Here is a 14,220-nt window from a genome sequence, read left to right on the forward strand (position 1 = left end):
GGCGCTCTTCTTTAGCTATGTCTTAATGGTAGTTTTCATTAGAAAGGAAATCTGCTACACAGGAATACAAAAAGGTACCAACATTGTCATATGTACTTAGAGAGTTTCTAAAAATAAAGTCACATAACTTGGTACTCCTCGAAGTATTTCATGTGTTATGTTCACACAAAAAAGGATGTACTGAACTTAGGAGAACAAGGCTTGGTTAATAAGATATATGGAGGAGAACAAGGCTTGGTTAATAAGATATATGGAGGTAAGTGAAATAAGTAATAGGTTCTACATTCTTGTGTAGAAGTTTTAGAGTTAAGGATGGTCTGTGCAAGCATTACTCTTAATATTAGAGCCATGAGATCCTCATGTTGATATAATGTGCAAAATCACAAGTAAGTAAGATAAACCCTCAGGGGCAGAGTACCACTGGCTGTATGAATTTCACCTTACAAGACAGATTATAGAAGTGCTGGGGAGGTGTGGGAAGAGGGGACAAAATGTGAGGTGATATGAGAGAGGAATATGGTGGTAAAAAAAAAAAAGCAGTCTAAGAAAATGGTAACCAGAATAAATACACCTAAGTGTTTATGAATCCACACAGCCTCGTCTACCCTATTTGGTTAACCAGAGATCCTGAACTGGCAGGCACTAAAAATCATTCTTTTATGTGAACCAACACACACTGCCATCAACTTCAGCAGTCTGCTGCCTTGATTATTATCTCTGCTCTTCGCGGCCATCAAGAAGATCAAGTCCATCCATATGGGAAGAACTGACAGAACAAGGAGTCAAGAGCTTTTGGTTTACTTCACAACTGAAGTTTTTGAAGTTGTTTACTCCTATTATGTCTCCATTTCTGTTACTCTTAATCATTCTTCCACCCATACTAGTCCAGCTTGCAGCCCCACTGTTCAAACAAAATAGCTCTGGTTTATTAATCTTCTTCATAATATTTGACATGACTTATTCCCTTATTCTTCAAACACTCTTTTTTTTTTAAAAATTTGCATGATGTAACACTTTCCTGGCTGTTCTCCTACCTCTCAGATTGCCTTGTTTTTCTTCCCTTTGTTGCCTCATCTTCCTCATTAGGGTTCCTTTTTGGTTCCAACACTCCAGCCACATTGGCCGTTATCATTAATGTTATACATGCTACTTTTCCACTTGCCATAGGAACTTCATCTGTATCTTTTTCTCATCCTGAAACATGCTCCCTTTTCATTCTTTGCCTAACTCCTACCCCACATTCAGATAACCAGTTTCATCAACATTTTCCTTTGGTAAATTTTCTCTAACTAAGGCAAATGGCTCCCTAGCTAAGTCAAACTCCTCTATTACATGGTCTCAGAGCACTACTTCTTCAAAGTAATTATCATAATTATAGTTTGATCAAAAATTCACACAAAATGGGGCACCCTGGTGGTTCAGTTAAGTGGCTTCTTGAATTTGGCTCAGGTCCTGATCTCACAGCTCCTGAGACAGAGCCCTGCATTGGGCTCCAGGCTGAGCTGGAGTCTGCTTGGATATTCTCTTCCTCTGCCCCTTCCCCCACTCATGTATGTGCTCTCTCTCTCTTCCAAATAAATAAATCTTAAAAAAAAAATTCACACAAGACATTAATGCCCAGTTTTCATCTACCAGCTGTAAGTTTCATGAGCATAGGGACTATGTGATTTTATTCTTTATGGTATCTACAGTGCCAACCACTAAACCTAGCAAGTATCAATAATTGTTGAACACATGAACAAGTATCTAAACTCTTGTAGTGCTCTGAATGGAGTTTCTTGTCAATCAAAGGAGTCGAACAAGACAATCTCTGTTCATTTAAACAAACAAATATTTATAGGCTGCTTTAGCATTAGCCAAAGAATGAGGACAGAGTGTTAACAAAAGTAGATATGTTCCCTACCCTTATGGAGCTTACTATCTAAGGAAATGGTCATTAAAGTAATCACACAGGGGCGCCTGGGTGGCTCAGTGGGTTAAAGCCTCTGCTTTCGGCTCAGGTCATGATCCCAGGGTCCTGGGATCGAGCCCCGCATCGGGCTCTCTGCTCAGCAGGGAGCCTGCTTTCCTTCCTCTCTCTCTGCCTGCCTCTCTGCCTACTTGTGATCTCTGTCTGTCAAATAAATTAAAAAAAAAAAGTAATCACACAAATAAATTTATTATTGTGATTTTTATTTATGAACTATAAAATAAAATTCAGTGTAGTATGAACTACGACAGGGGTATTTAATTTATACTCTCAGAAGGCAAAAAAAAGCTCTACCTCCAAAGAGCTGTTTATCTCCTTGTTTTATGCCAGATGGGTTTTTGTTGTTTTTTTTTAAAGATTTATTTATTTATTTGAGAGGTTGAGAGAGAGAGAAAGAGAGAAAGAGTGCGCACATGTGTGAGCAAGGGGAGAGGGAGAGAGAGAATCTCCAGTAGCCTCCATGCTGGGTGGGCACAGAGCCTGATGCAAGCTTGAACTCACAACCCTGAGATCACGACCTGAGCTGAAACCAAGAGTTGGATGCCTAACTGACTGTGCCTCCCAGGCACCCCATGCTGGAAGGTTTTTTATGGTCTCTTTATATTTTCCCTGTTTACTCATTTTTGAATAAGGATATTATAGCCTGGTATTAACTCCAAAATTGTATAAGAGGCATCTCCTTAAATTCCCATTTACCAATGGATGTTATTAGTTTTAACAGGAAGGGAGATGGATATACATTTACAACACAATTTCATGTGCCATTGCCAATATCTATTAATCTGTTTTGGTTTGGAGAATTCTAGTATTTGGATGAAGAAAGAGAAGTCATGGTGGGAACATGTAGGAGGGCCAGCTTCTTAGTTACTTGGCTGGTTACAGACCCTGCATTTCTGAATTCAGGGGCGTAACGGACTTAGGTGTAGAGAAGGTAGGAAAGTGATCAGAGAGTGAGGGTGAGGAACAAAGGAAAATTTTCCTTCCTATTTTCATTACTTACATGTGGCCAAGAAATTCAGTGGCAACCTATTAACTATTATTAACTGTTATTCCTAGTATTATGTGATTGTATCTTTTCTTTCTTTGTACATCATGAAGTATTTTAGTGACAAACTGGGCAAAGCTATCACTGCTGCTAACCAGGTATTATTTTAAACTAGGATTGTTGTTTTCTTTAGAACATAAAATGAAGATGTAGTCAGTATTCATAGTGATTACTATGTTAAGTAGGAAATAACTAGAGAACAAGTACATTAGATCACATTCTAGTTCTATGACATTAAATACATTTTGACACTCACTATTCTGAAATTCCTTGTACTTCTTTTGTCCAGTTAGATTGCTCTTTGTCTCCAAGATGGACCACTTTAGATGGTGGGGCAGTTCTTCCCAAATAAAGCTTCTGTGTTCCTGGAGGTTCTTCCAAGTAAAATCTTAAAAATTAAAATAAAATTAAATTTTATTACCCCCAAATTTATGGTTTAATAAGGTGTTCTAGCAGCATAAGTCCTCAAAGTGAAAAGGTTTCTACATGATGTAACAGCAAAACACCAGACATCCTTTTTTTTTTTTTTTTTAATGGACAGAGGGAGATCACAAATGAACAGAGAGGCAGGCAGAGAGAGAGGAAGGGAAGCAGGCCCCCAGCTGAGCAGAGAGCCCGATGCAGGGCTTGATCCCAGGACTCTGGGATCATGACCTGAGCTGAAGGCAGAGGCTTAACCCACTGAGCCACCCAGGTGTCCCCCAACATCCTTTTTTTAAACTGTAATATGAAATTTTAGAACAAAGAGTTGTAAAAAATTTCAAATATAAAAATTTTATTTTCTCTGAAAAAACTAAATATACAATAAAATATAAATTTTTTAAAAAATTTATTATTATTTATTTGACACAGAGAGAGAGAGAGATCACAAGTAGACAGAGAGGCAGGCAGAGAGAGGAAGGGAAGCAGGCTCCCTGCTGAGCAGAGAGCCCAATGCAGGGCTTGATCCCAAAACCCTGGGATCATGACCTGAGCCGAAGGCAGAGGCTTTAACCCACTGAGCCACCCAGGTGGCCCTAAAATATACATTTTTAAAGAATTAAAAATACTCTCAAATTCAATAAAGTATATTTGCTAAAAATTTTAACTTGATTCTCATTAAACCATTATACCTAAATTCCAGTTGGCAGGAAATATGTGGGATGGAGGACCAAGTTAAATGACACTAAGCAGAGACAATCAGGTAAATCCAGAATTATACAAAATAACTGGCCTGAACTCTTCAAGAAAAGAGGCAGGGAAGTAAACTTAGTTTGCCAGATCCCAGGATATAAAATCAACATACAGAAATCAACTGTATTCCTAGATACTAGCTGGGGAAACCAAAATTTAAAACATGGTATCATCTATAGTTGCTCCAAAATAATTGAAATACTTAGATGGAGCAATTCCTTCTGCCTTATTTTTATTTTTCAAAATTGTTTTAATTATTTTTGTTCTTTGCCTTTCCATATAAATTTTAGAATACATTGTTCTGCATCCATAAAATCTGGGAGAGATTTTGGTAGGAGTGCTTTAAGCCTACAAATTAATTTGGGGAGATTTGGTATCTTTACTATGTTGAGTCTTTTGATCCAAATGAATCTCCATTTATCTCACCATTTATTTCAATTTTTTATTTCTTTCCCCAGTGGTTTGCTTTTTTTTTAGCATACAGATCCTGTATGTAATTTGTTAAATTTATACCTAAGATTGAGACATATATAGCTACAGTAAGAAGACAGTGTGGTACTGGCATAAAAACAGACATACAGATAAATGCAACAAAATGGAAAACTCAGAAATAGACCCACACAAGTATGCTCAACTGATTTTTGAAAAAGGTGTAAAGGCAATCTAATGGAGGAAGAACAGCCTTTTCAACAAATGGGGCTGGAACAACTGAACATTCATTCATAGGCAAATATATGACCCTTGACCTAAACCTCATACCTAATACAAAAATTAATTCACAATGGGTCATGGATTTAAATGTAAAAGGATGAGGTAAAATTATAAAACTTTCTGAAGAAAATATAGAGAAAAGGTATGGGACCTCGGGCTAGGCAAAGTTCTTATACCAAAAGCATGATCTGTAAAAGAAAAAACTGATAAACGGAGCTTCATTAAAAAGGGAGGGGAACTGCATTCTGATGATTAAAAAAGAAAAGACCCCCTCAAGATTTCTCAAGAGCTCCTCAACAAAAGCAGATACCCACAAAAGAAAAAAAATCATAATGGGACTGATCTCTTATCAACAAAATGTTATGACAGAACACAACTGAAGTATGCTCGCAGAAAACTAAGGAAAAAGGACTGGGCCTCTAAAATTCTAAACCTATGTGTGAGGAAAACAAAAATGAACTTTTGGATATGTAATGGCTTATTACATCAGAGAAAATGCAACATTTTCTCTGAAAAAATTACCTTTAAAGGTTCTAGACACATGAAAAACAACAACAATCAGACTAAATTTACATGAAATAAAGATACAAAATGACAAAGAATAAATTGTCAAAATAATCACTGACAAAATGATCATGAACCGAAATAAAATAAGAAACTATTTCTTAAATTGAAGCTATGTACTTTTAAAAATTGATGTATTATTTAAATGAAACCTGGGAGGGGCACGGAAGGTCAGGTTATATATGCTATTCATTCTTGTCAGAAAGAGAAATATATTTGCTAAATAATAACTGCTAGCAAAAAATTAGGATACAGGGCTTTCACATAATTAAAAGGAAAAGAAAGCAAAAGGGAAAAGATAAATGCGTTTAAAATATCTCAGTGAGGTACTATGGTTGAACATTGAATGATGTGATTAAAAGACTTTCATTTTCACTACAGAGTGTAAATATTTTTACAGTCATTCTATCAGTTTTTTTTGTAATTCTTTCAGTTTTAAAAAGTATCATTAAAAGCCATCAAGTAAGCAAAACAAATATAAATTTTAAAAATATACATCAAATCTTACTTACTTAGTTTCTCCATCTGATATACCAACAACTCTAGCTTCTTCAAGATGAGGCCAATTAACAAAGACAGACTTTCCAAGCACGGATGAAGCTATATTTTCTACACACTTAAAGTAAAAGCAGAAAAGTTCACTCAATATTTCAGGTCCAAGAGGTAAGTGTACAAAGGCAAATTAAATAATTAAAACCTGGCTTGTGTTTACAAAGGTCTTTAAAATCAATAAAAACCTCATCTTAATAATTAAGACAGATATAAAATACCATTTGCTCACTCAAGCCATTTATTTCCTACAGTTCCTCCTCTTTTCAACTTTACTCTCCAACTAATTACTCCACCCACTTGAATTCAGTTAGTTTTCCTAATTTGTCTTCTTTAAGTTGTATCTTTATTGCTAACTACTCTTTTTCTTTTTAGTATGTTTCCCAGGATTTCTGGTTGGAGTCTTAATTTTTTTTCCCCTTTCCTTTATTTAAAAAAATATATTTCACTTGTTTTTACCCATCTGCCTTTCTTTAACCCTTTATTTTAGTATGAATCTATTAAAGTTGACCAAGTTTACCTTCCCCTCTCCCAATCCCTTCTTATTAGAGAGGCACTATGACCAACTTAAAGTACTGTTCTACAATATAAACATTATGACACCAGGAAGCTTGCCTCCTTCTCATTTTCTCAACAGCAATGGCACTTATTAGTAAAGGATGGCCCACTGACTTTAATCCTGAATGAAATTACTTAGTGAAAAAATAGGTTCCAGTGAAATTAAACTGAAGAGCACCGATGTATAATGTATTACTGTCCCTAACAATAGCCAACATTACTAGAAATAATGTTTAGCAAGAAACCTAGGTTCTTAGTTCTGCTGCTAACTCTATTTAAGTTTCTCAATTTGTAGAATTAATGATTTTGAATAGATACTTTACAAAATTCTACCCAACTGTACAATTCTATGACCCTATTATGCTCATTGTTATTTTTCTGATGGAAACTGAGAAAAGTGGTAAGAATAGCAGAAATGTCTAGAAAAGGGCTATTATTAATTGTTTCATATCAAATAATCAGATAACAGAATCTAAGAAATCTGACTCCATTTCAGTTTGTAGTTGGTATAATGAAATTAGAACCCTAGACTTAAAATTAGGAATCATGGGTCCAAAGTTGAGTTCTATGTCTTTCCAGCTATAGAATCGTAGGCAAATCATTTAAATCCCACTGAGGCAGAGTTTTCTTATATGAGAATAAGAAATAACATCTACCTCACAATGTTTATTTCGTGATAAAATAATACACACAAAATCTTTTGTAAACTGTAAAATGCTGTATAAATATTCTTTTATATATATATATATATATATATATATATATATATATATATATATATTAAGATTTTATTTATTTATTTGTCAGGGACAGAGGGAGAGAGAGCGAGTGAGCACAGGCAGACAGAGAGGCAGGCAGAGGCAGAGGGGGAAGCAGGCTCCCTGCCGAGCAAGGAGCCCGATGTGGGACTCGATCCCAAGACTCCGAGATCATGACCTGAGCCGAAGGCAGCGGCTTAACCCACTGAGCCACCCAGGCGCCCCTGCATAAATATTCTATATGAAATAATATCTTAGGTAAAAATTCTAGTTTGTTTACAACAACTTTGTAGTAGCAACTGAAATGTAAATACAAATTTTCATTCAGTTCTTTTCTGTTTATTATGCTTAATCATTATTAGCAAATTTTTTTTGAAGATTTTATTTATTTATTTGACAGAGAGAGAGATCACGAGTAGGCAGAGAGGCAGGTAGAAAGAGAGGGGGAAGCAGGCTCCCTGCTGAGCTGAGAGACCAATGCGGGGCTCGATCTCAGGACCCACTGAGCCACCCAGGTGCCCCTAGCAAATATTTCTTTAACAATTACAGATGACTATTTTTAGACTTTTTGCAGCAACTTTTTTTCTTTTTTTAAGATTTTATTTATTTATTTGACAGACAGAGATCACAAGCAGGCAGAGAGGCAGGCAGAGAGAGAGGAGGAAGCAGGCTCCTTGCTGAGCAGAGAGCCCAATGCGGGGCTCGATCCCAGGACCCTGAGATCATGACCTGAGCCAAAGGCAGCGGCTTAACTCACTGAGCCACCCAGGCACCGCTGCAGCAACTTTTAATTAGACATTTCTTAATGTCTAATTAAATGTCTAATTATATGTCTAACATATAAAGCAAAAGAATGACTATTCTGATAAATAAAACAAGTTTCAACATTAGAACAAGGAACCCATAATTATCCTTTTCCCTTCTACACATGTATTTCTTCTCTCATTCTCCTTTAGTTTTTGAAGGAAAAGTTGTCATTTCTCAAATTAATCCTCAGACTAAGCCTAAATCCTCAAAGGCCAATAATGGTCCCTGAAGGACAAATTCACAGACCTTGTTTCAGTTTTTATTCTTGCACTACATGTAGTATCTACTCCATGCTTCTGTGGTATTACTTAACTTGGAAATCATTTTCTCACCTCTGAACACTATAGTCAATTTCACTGGTTCCTTTTCCACCCTTTTAACTATGGGTATTTCTTCATGTTGAGATTTGAACTCTCAGAGTCCATTTTCTTCAGGAAAATGAGCCCTAAGGCCTCAGCCATCACTCCTTGTAAATGACTCATATAGCCCTACCTCCTTCCAAGCTCTAGCTCCAGGTATTGTGTATAAGCAGACTTTCTCCACTGAGGTTCTTCATCTGAACCACAGAACACAAAAAATAATTTGAATATTTTTTTCAATTCTCCAAAGGATGGTACACAATAGTCCCACTCTAAATGTACAGAAAATTAATCTATACATTCAAATGGGTGACTTAGGGCATTAGGGCTTAAATCTCTTATGGAACTCTTGTTGAGAAAGTCTGGCAGGGCAGCGCCAGTTAGACACCCTGGCATCACCTTAAATTCCATCATTACTTATCATTAATCCCCTCAAGCCAGAGACTTTCCCACTTTAACTTCCTTATTCCAATAAAAAACAACCATTTACTAGTTAGGTAGGCTTGACATCTCAGTCATATTTAGTATTTTCTTCCTCTTTTCATCCTCTATGTTTGAATGAATGATGAAACTTGTCAATTTTAACAGTCTTATTCATCTAGATCTATTACTACTTTCAGTTTTTGTCCTTATTACCTAACACTTCTAAACCACAACCTCTTAACTTGCAGGCTTTTTCATTTTCTTCCATTTCTCTTTTGTGCCATTTAGCCTATTATACTGCCACCAAATTAATCCTTATGAAAATACGATTTCAAGGTAACAGTTACGGGAAAACAAAGTCCAAACTGCTTAGCCTGGTATTCAAGGTCCTCCATAATCTGGCCTCAATCTGTTTTTTCAACCTTATCTTCTACTACTTCCCAACACAAGTCCTCTGCTTCAGTCAGGTTTATCTATTCCTTCTCCTCAAATACATCACATTTATTCTAAAAAAAGAAAAAGTATTAAGAAAAATTTCAGACATACAAAAAGGTTAAAAAGAATAAGATAATGTATCACACATTTATTTCCAGCTCATGTTATTCCTTTCAACTAGAATACCCTTCCCCTACTTTTCTCCTCTCTGTGATCTTTCTCTTCACACCCAGCTTAAGCCTAGTCTCATTTATAAGCTTGTACTTAATCTTCAGCTCACACAGTTTATCTTCTTTCCAAAATTCATGAAGTATTTCTTGCTCATTACATCATAATTATATATTTCCTTTAAATTTTATGTAAATGTTTCTTTATTTTATCCTTATTTACTATGAACTTTTGGAATTATTACATGTTATACCTTTTGGTAAACACATTCCAACTTGAACAGCTTAATGCATAATAAGCACCTAATAAATATATAACAAGGAAAATACTTACAAGTTCATCTGATTCTGCATTCACTAAGATTTCTAACATCATGTTTTCTCCACGACTGCTTTGCTGGAATACTTGAACCCCACTCTTCTTCAAAAAAAACTTTAAAAGAATTCAGAGAATTTAATTTCAATCTTTCCCCTTAATCATGTTATATTCAATAAGGTGGAAAATTTTTGCACTAAACAACCACTGACTTTGTGTTTGATGTGTTTCAGGGTAGGAAATCCACAGAAATACAACGCCTTCTGGTCAACCCTGGTTATTTTGTTCTTGCTTATGTCTACACGCCAAGCATCTAATGATATTATTTTATACCTAGAAAATAAATCAAGGCATTTAATTCAAAATTCACACACTACAAGCAATCAGATTTTCAGTATTCCCTTGAATACTTACTTTGCAAGAGTCATCCTTGCTTTTAAGCAAGGGAATGACAATTTGTCTTTTAAGACAGAGACAATATGGAGCAGGACAACCCATATTCTATTATTATAATTGACTAGATGCAACTACACGTGTAGGTTACTGAATGGACGTTTTCACCATTAACTTAAAATAAAACTCCCCCAAGTAAAGGAACATATAAAGCATGTTACAAATCTCCATATCCTCCATGTTCTATAACCCAGATAGAAAAGCAACATTTTATAATGTCTATTCCATCTTTCTCTTTGCATTAACAAAAAGAAAAAGCATAACTGGGATATGTTCATTTTAGGTTCCATCTGGGTAAATTATTTGCAGGGAAAATGAGAAAAAAGAAAAAAAAACAAGGACATTTTAATGAGGAAGAGAAAGTAGAAATGGGTTTGAAGCAAGATATTATAGGACCCCTTTAATTCTTTTTTTCTTCTTTCTGGTTGGGTGGTTAGGAATATAAGAGGCAAAGTCACAGCACATCAAATAATGCTAGGAGCAGACACTGACAATGGAAACAAAAATTCATACATCCTCTTAAAGTGGGGACGGTACAGGTATACACTAGGGAGGAAAAACTAAAAAACAAACAAACAAAAACCCCAACTTTAACAGGAGAGAGAGAAAGAGAGAGAGAAGCAGAATCTGACCACAGCAGAGAACTACAGAAATAACTGTGAGAGGGAGATTCTATGTTCTCCGGCAAGTTGGATACAACTCATTAGCAATTGACTGTAACTATCAAAAATTATTTGTTAATTCTCCAAGTAGATATTCAAAAGCTTCCCCCTCAATGCCCCCCAAAAGGGAGCTCTTTACTATAGTTGAAAAATTACCAAATAACATTACCTTGTGCAACAATGTTCTATGGCAGGGAACTTTTCTGGCCATGGTGAGGGGTAGGTGAACTCTGTGTCTCTATCATACCAGCACATTAGGCACTCACTATGTTGGTTTCTTTTCCTTTCTTCCTTTTTGAGGGAGTGGTTACATGTTTCCATGGCTTCCAACAATCGCTTCTGCATTGAAAGATTGAAGAGAAGAGTTAAAAGTATAAAATTTCTGGCGCCTGGGTGGCTCAGTGGGTTAAAGCCTCTGCCTTCGGCTCAGGTCATGATCCCACGGACCTAGGATCGAGCCCCGCATTGGGCTCTCTGCTTGGCAGGGAGCCTGCTTCCTCCTCTCTCTCTCTGCCTGCCTCTCTACTCACTTCCTACTTGTGATCTCTGTCTGTCAAATAAATAAATAAAATCTTAAAAAAAAAGTATAAAATTTCTATAATCTCAACATACAGAGTAGATCTTTTCCCTCAGTATGCAGAATCATTATTTGTGTTCTTGAAAAATAAAAATCTTAACTAATGGAATTCTTTTCCATTTTATTATATGAAAAACTGTTTCAAAGGCCCCTAGAATATTGTTTGCCACTACAAATTATTCTGAACCTATTATTCCAACAATAGGAACTAACCATGAATAAGAACAGCAGAGAATTGAGGCTCTTGGGTGACTCAGTTGGTTAGGCATCTGCCTTCGGCTCATGTCATCATCCCATTGTCCTGGGTTTGAGGTTGAGCTCCCTGATCAGCGGGGAGTCTGCATCTCCCTCTGCCCCTCCCCCTAGCTTGTGCTTTCTCTCTTGCTCACTCTCAAATAAATAAAATCTTTAAAAAAAACAGCAGAGAATCAAATTTTATTTTTTTTAAAGATTTCATTTATTTATTTGATAGAGAGAGAGAGTGAGAGCAGGAACACAAGCAGGGAGAGTGGGAGAGGGAGAAGCAGCTTTCTTTTCACTGTGCATGGAGCCCGACACGGGGCTCAATCCCAGGACCCTGGGATCATGACCTGAACCGAAGGCAGACATTTAATGATGGAGCCACCTAGGCACCCGAGAATCAAATTTTAAATGTGAATTTACCACAATTATTATAGTTATCATAATTCATAAAGGATTGATCTCTTACTTTACAAATTTTGCCATGGTATAGAAAATGTTTACCTCTCCAAATTATCTCATATATTTAATTAATTTAATTACATATATTTTAATGGCATCCATCAACAGAATGGCCAAAATTAAATAAAGCAGTAATATTCAGGTCTGGAGAGGCAGAGAAGTAGGCACTAAATATTGGTTGAATTAGACTAGTCTTTTTGAAAAAGAATATTCACTAAATATAAAAATATACATTCCCATTAGCCAACTAATCCTGCTTTTGGCAATCTATCTTAAAAAAATAAAATTTCCAATACCTAAGACTGCATAAACAAACAAAAAGAATACATGAATACAAAAGTAGTTTATTATAGCATTACAAATAGTGGCAAAGAACAAGAAGATTCATAAGAATTTATAAAATTAGTACAGATTATTCTCATGTACCTCTCACCCAGCTTTCCCCAATAATATCCTACACGTAGCATCAGTAAATTATCAAAACCAGGACACTGACATGAGTACAATACTATTAACTATACTTATTCAGATTTCACTGGTTTTTGTATGTGATTTTGTGTGTATACAGTGCTATGAAATTTTTATCAATGTGTATAGATTCATATTAACCACCACTAAAACTGGAACACAGAATTGGTACAACATCATAAAGAAATTCCTTATTATTCCTTTATAATCATACCTTATTCCCAACCTTAAACCCTAGCAGTCACTCCATGTTTTATATCATAGTAATTTTATCATTTTAAGAATATTATATAAATGAGGGGCGCCTGGGTGGCTCAGTGGATTAAGCCGCTGCCTTCAGCTCAGGTCATGATCCCAGGGTCCTGGGATCGAGCCCCGCATCGGGCTCTCTGCTCAGCAGGGAGCCTGCTTCCTCCTCTCTCTCTGCCTGCCTCTAACCGACTTGTGATCTCTGTCTGTCAAATAAATAAATAAAATAAATCTTAAAAAAAAAGAATATTATATAAATGAAACAAAGTAATATATAACCTTCTGAGACTGATTTTTCACTCACTGATTTTTTTCACTTAACTAAATTGTTTTCATCCAAGTTGCTTATATCAATAGTTCTTTATATTGCTGAGTAATATTCCACCATATGGATATACTACAATTTATCTACTCACTCATTTAAGGGCATTTGCATTTTTTCCAGTTTGGGATTATTACAAATAAACTGCTCTAAACTTTCGTGTATAGGTTTTCCTGTGTGGACATAATTTTCATTTCTCTGGGATAAATATCCAGTAGTGTAACTGCTGGGTTGAATAGTAAATGTATGTTTAACTCTATTAGAAACTGATGAACTATTTTCCAGACTGGCCTCCTAGACTTTTAGTTCAATAATGATCTATGCCATTTTCAGAACATTTACAGAAAAAGTGGTATAAAGAGGAAAGTAGCAAAATCTAGAAAAGATTATAGAATAAAACAGATAATATTATACCATAATTTCTTGATTCTAAGATACTACTGATATTGTAAATATCAATACAAAAAATCAGTAACCGTTTTTCAGGAAATACATAGTAAATTGAATTTCTATAATTACTGTTCACTGACAATGGTATTTACTTACATCCTATTTTCTTCTCCAATGTCACATTCAAAATTTGAGTTTAATCCTTCTTCACATTCAAAATATAAAAAGTTTTCAAAAATAGGGGCACCTGGGTGGCTCAGTGGGTTAAAGCCTCTGCCTTCGGCTCGGGTCATGTTCTCAGGGTCCTGGGATTGAGCCCTGCATCGGGCTCTCTGCTCAGGAGAGAGCCTGCTTCCCAACCCCCCGCCTGCCTCTCTGCCTACCTGTGATCTCTGTCTGTCAAGTAAATAAATAAAATCTTCAAAAAAATGTATTTTTTGGGGGGCCCTGGGTGGTTCAGTCAGTTAAGCATCCAAATCTTGATATCGGCTCAGGTAATGATTTCAAGCTTGTGGGAGTGAGCCCTACTTTTAGGCTCTGTACTCCATAGGGAGTTTGCTTGA

At 36.0% G+C, this 14,220-nt stretch overlaps 1 protein-coding gene across 4 annotated transcripts in view; it reads right to left on the reverse strand.

Annotated features, from left to right (window-relative positions):
- XRN1 (5'-3' exoribonuclease 1) overlaps positions 1–14,220 on the reverse strand; it is a 106,848-nt gene that overhangs the window by 58,343 nt on the left and 34,285 nt on the right. For all 4 annotated transcript variants that reach the window (XM_032852396.1, XM_032852395.1, XM_032852398.1 and 1 more), the window contains 5 exons: positions 11,119–11,288; positions 10,047–10,167; positions 9,853–9,951; positions 5,975–6,078; positions 3,271–3,402 (listed from right to left, as the gene is read on the reverse strand). In XM_032852396.1, the coding sequence (XP_032708287.1) occupies positions 3,271–3,402; positions 5,975–6,078; positions 9,853–9,951; positions 10,047–10,167; positions 11,119–11,288 (626 nt within the window). The remainder of the gene's footprint in view (positions 1–3,270; positions 3,403–5,974; positions 6,079–9,852; positions 9,952–10,046; positions 10,168–11,118; positions 11,289–14,220) is intronic.

The sequence above is a fragment of the Lontra canadensis genome, unplaced genomic scaffold, assembly GCF_010015895.1.
Source record: "Lontra canadensis isolate GAN:19392208 unplaced genomic scaffold, GSC_riverotter_1.0 scaffold6, whole genome shotgun sequence".
NCBI lineage: Eukaryota > Metazoa > Chordata > Mammalia > Carnivora > Mustelidae > Lontra > Lontra canadensis.